The sequence below is a fragment of the Anguilla rostrata genome, chromosome 6 (assembly GCF_018555375.3).
Source record: "Anguilla rostrata isolate EN2019 chromosome 6, ASM1855537v3, whole genome shotgun sequence".
Classification (NCBI taxonomy): domain Eukaryota; kingdom Metazoa; phylum Chordata; class Actinopteri; order Anguilliformes; family Anguillidae; genus Anguilla; species Anguilla rostrata.
The window spans coordinates 12,666,663-12,670,309 of record NC_057938.1 but is presented as its reverse complement, the minus strand read 5'-3'; the positions used below and the strand labels follow the sequence as shown (position 1 = coordinate 12,670,309).

The 3,647-nt window shown below is 43.7% G+C and overlaps 1 protein-coding gene across 1 annotated transcript; it reads right to left on the bottom strand.

Annotated features, from left to right (window-relative positions):
• Positions 1 to 513: 513 nt before the first annotated feature.
• Positions 514 to 2,735, bottom strand: LOC135256567 (zona pellucida sperm-binding protein 4-like). Its single transcript, XM_064338468.1, has 9 exons — positions 2,475 to 2,735; positions 2,195 to 2,382; positions 2,025 to 2,122; positions 1,790 to 1,947; positions 1,451 to 1,640; positions 1,236 to 1,383; positions 960 to 1,035; positions 750 to 872; positions 514 to 667 (listed from the first exon to the last, which is right to left on the bottom strand). Exons 1-9 carry the CDS (start codon positions 2,707 to 2,709, stop codon positions 543 to 545), a joined length of 1,341 nt encoding a protein of 446 aa, XP_064194538.1. The 5' UTR covers positions 2,710 to 2,735; the 3' UTR covers positions 514 to 542.
• Positions 2,736 to 3,647: the final 912 nt, after the last annotated feature.

Here is a 3,647-nt window from a genome sequence, read left to right as displayed (position 1 = left end):
TTGGCTAGTGTCCTCAAAGCATATTCTGAAAGCCCAAATTGGCTAGAGTTTAAGGAAAGCATCTAGGCCTGCAGAGACTGCAGCCCTCCCAGATAGGATTTAAACACTCCCGCTCTGAAGTGTCCCAGTTGAATGCAGAAAAAGCTATTCTATTCATATAGCTCTGAATTTTGCTGAAGCAACAGAATTTATCCAGGCTATGGAGCATGCAGTTAATTCTTAACTCTGCAAGTTGCCCATATGAAGACAGTTCCTCAAACTCCAGCCAAAAAGCAGAATCAATATGGAACTCCATAGGAGTCACATGTGGTACCTTGGTTCAAGCTTTTAAATAAAGGCCTGGTAGAGAAAAGCATTTCAGAGCACCCAAATACAGTTATAGCTCATACAAGCCTAACAAAGTTGTTGCCAGCCTGAATTTCCTGAACAGAGAAATTGCTTTTAAAAATGGGAAGCTACTTTTTGTAGTTTTGCAACACAACTTAGTGTCTAGCACAAATAAACCAATGCACATTGAATTTCCACAAGCAGCTTTATTTAGCTCACAGCTTTATAGCTGCCACATGACATTGTCTGGATCGCCACACCACTGAGAGCACCAGGGCAAAGACAGCAAGCACAACTGCAGCAGCCACTCCCAGCAGACCAAAGGCAAGGGACTGGGGCACTAGGGTAAGGAAGAGGAGACATTAGCAAAGTTCTTTGAATGGTTGCACTGCAGAGAAACCAAAAAGGATTTAGTTCCTCACCTTCATGATCACCATCTGATGTCGTCCTGGCCAGATTTGCGAACCGTGGCTCAAAGATCACAGCTTCACTGGAAACAATGCCAGCCTCTTCCCTGGACTGGACCATTTTAGCAGCATGTCTCCCTGAAGAGGGGAATGTCAGTGCCTATATACCCAGGCAAGGAATTCAATCCTGCACCCCCCTCAACTAAACCACGTTTCCCCACTCACTCTGCCTGCCACATCCATGTTCACAGGTATTACCAGCAGAGGGATAGCACACAGCAGTACTACAGTGGATGAACACCTGCAAGAACAAAGACCCAAATGCACTGTAATAAACATCAAGACCAAATTCTATGCATAAACACCAAGTCCTAGACACAAGTTCCTAATAAAGTCAATTTAACTTGGAGCAAATGGAAGTCCAACAGGGAGCATTTGCACTGAATGGAAAACAATTTACTGCATTGATAGAGAAAGCTCCAATCTATACACCAAACATACCGTTTCCTTCAGGGGCACCAGAGTAGCAGAATCAACGAAGGTGAACATCTTGACCACAAATCGTTTGTAGTGGGTGGGGTTTGGGAGCCCAGAGGCATGATCCACAGGAACCAAGGTGGTGAGGTACCGGTCATCATGGAAGGGACACCTGCAGAGATCCAAATTTAGGAAAGGGAGGGAAGAAACCCTGGGGGCCAACCAATACCAGGACATACCCATCAACCAGCAGATTCCACTGGGGCATGCTGAGGGGGCTGGAGGTGGAAGTGGCCCAGCAGTGCTCCAATGTCAGGACAATGTTGGGATCGGACCGGTCCAGGATCCGAACTTCCACATACACAGGGTCTCGCAGCACCTTAGTGACGGGGTAGTCCGAGTCTCCATAGTAGGAGCTGTACACATTAGCTGTAGACCAAAGAGACCAGGTTACTATAAATCGCATGGCTAGCAGACTTGCAGGGCTGCTGTTGAAACCAGGGAAATCAAACTACACTGGATTGAACCACCACACCTTAAGGACTACCCTCCCAAAAAAATTAAATGCAACGCTTTACCATCCGAGCATCCTTTTTCTTCACACTGGCCATTGGCTAGTCTGAGCTCCACACGCAAAGGGCCTTGGGCAGCCACTGGAAGGGGAGGCGGAACGGTGTTCACCTCAGCCACCAGGGCGACCACCTCACTGCCAAAATATCTACACAGGAAGGACAACCTGCAAATAGAGGGGACGTCAGTGCAGCTAGGAATACACAGGACATGGATGACGAGGACGACCATGCCTTCGCTTACTCATGGACACTGTCCCTGGTTATGGAGCCAAGGGGTCCAGTCGCCACTTCATACGAAGAGGACAGCTTGTTCTCATAGACCACATAACCATTTTCCTCCTGCAAAAAAAAAAATCCAGCATTTAGAAGCAGCCACACTAAAAAGCTAGTCCTCCAGCACAAATAACCCACCGTCACGGTTGTGCCACAGGTGCTGACTGGGAACTGGAAAACGACAAAGGACACCGAGGTTGCAACAGGGCCACAGTGTGCCTCGTTTCCTTCCAGCAGACTCACGGACTCCAGGATCAGCCGAGGTACTGTGGTGTCCCGTGACACTACTACCCTGAACTGACCATCTCGAAGACACTGGACAGTCACTGCTACGAAAATATAAAAATAGTGAGCAAAGCATGCTAATAGTTTTTGTAGCTAGAACCATAAATCAGTTACTTCAGTATTAACCACCCACCTTCCCTGGCATAGAAGCATTGTGCTTGGTCAAAGCAGCAATTGATGGCTTCACAGCCAGTGCTATCAATATCAGGGTCTCCACATGGCACCCTGTCAAAGTCACTGACCTGGCATCTATGAAACGGAATATCTTTGGTTTGGCCTTTAAAATTATCATCTTGGTGCTGTGCCAAAGCAGCAACCAACATGCCAAGCCAAACCAAAACCTGCACACTACACTGAAGGTGGTCCATGGTGAAACAATACAATGTAGAGAAAGTTTACCTTGAAAGCTTATATATGACAAGCCTTGATTATTTCAGCTGGGTAATTGGATAATGAGAATTCCACATGGGGATCAGTTTCAGCAGTTATGTGCAATGATTAGTGCTTGCTCAATTTTATTAGGTTTTCTTCGAATTATTTAAATAGTTTTCAATCAGTGCTCTTGAGGTAGTGCTGTAGTGACTTGTTCATTGTATACAGGTTCTGACATGTAAATAAAATGTAACATTTTTAGCATATTCAGTATTATTTGTTATATCTATTTCAAACAGGTAATATTGATAAAGTTGTTTACTGTGCTACATTATGTTGTATATGTTATTCTCATCACATAGGACGTTCAAATATAGTGACATTTGAAGTTTAACTTTTCTCAAAGTCGCCATATTCAAAATCTAAACCAAAAACTGAACCTAAATTACTAAAGGTGCTATTTGCTAGTGATTTCCAAACTTGGTCCTTGAGGTGCACTATGTATTCTGTTTTTAATGGATCAGTTAAGGTTGTGGGAAACATGTATAAGCTCTTCCGCTAATTGTTTTTCTTTAATTTAAGACAATGCATATTTGGTATGTTTTCTTTGGCTTTAATGGTCTTTTAACTCTTACAGTAATATTCCAGAAATGGTTTAGGTCCCATGACCAGGTGTCCATCCTTTCAATGGTTAAAACCCATCTAATTTCCCCTGACAATCTATAATTGAATCAGTTAAATGTAACAACCTTCAGAAATAATTATTTGGGCCAGTAGTTCACAACCTTGGTCCTGGGGACCCCCTGTGTATGCTGGTTTTTGTTACAACCAGAGTTGCAATCCCACAATTTTAACAAGCTGATATTTTTTCTTAATTAGGTGGCTTTCATATTTAAATACATTATTTACCGTCCTAAGCTATATTACATTGTAA

Excerpts from the sequence above, each read along its gene's own strand:
- LOC135256567 (XM_064338468.1), bottom strand. The coding sequence starts at position 2,709 with ATGGACCACCTTCAGTGTAGTGTGCAGGTTTTGGTTTGGCTTGGCATG. Across the intron at positions 2,123-2,194 it reads CCTGTGGCACAACCGTGACG|GAGGAAAATGGTTATGTGGT; the intron begins GTGGGTTATTTG and ends TTTTTTTTGCAG. Across the intron at positions 1,036-1,235 it reads TGGTGCCCCTGAAGGAAACG|GTGTTCATCCACTGTAGTAC; the intron begins GTATGTTTGGTG and ends TTGTTCTTGCAG.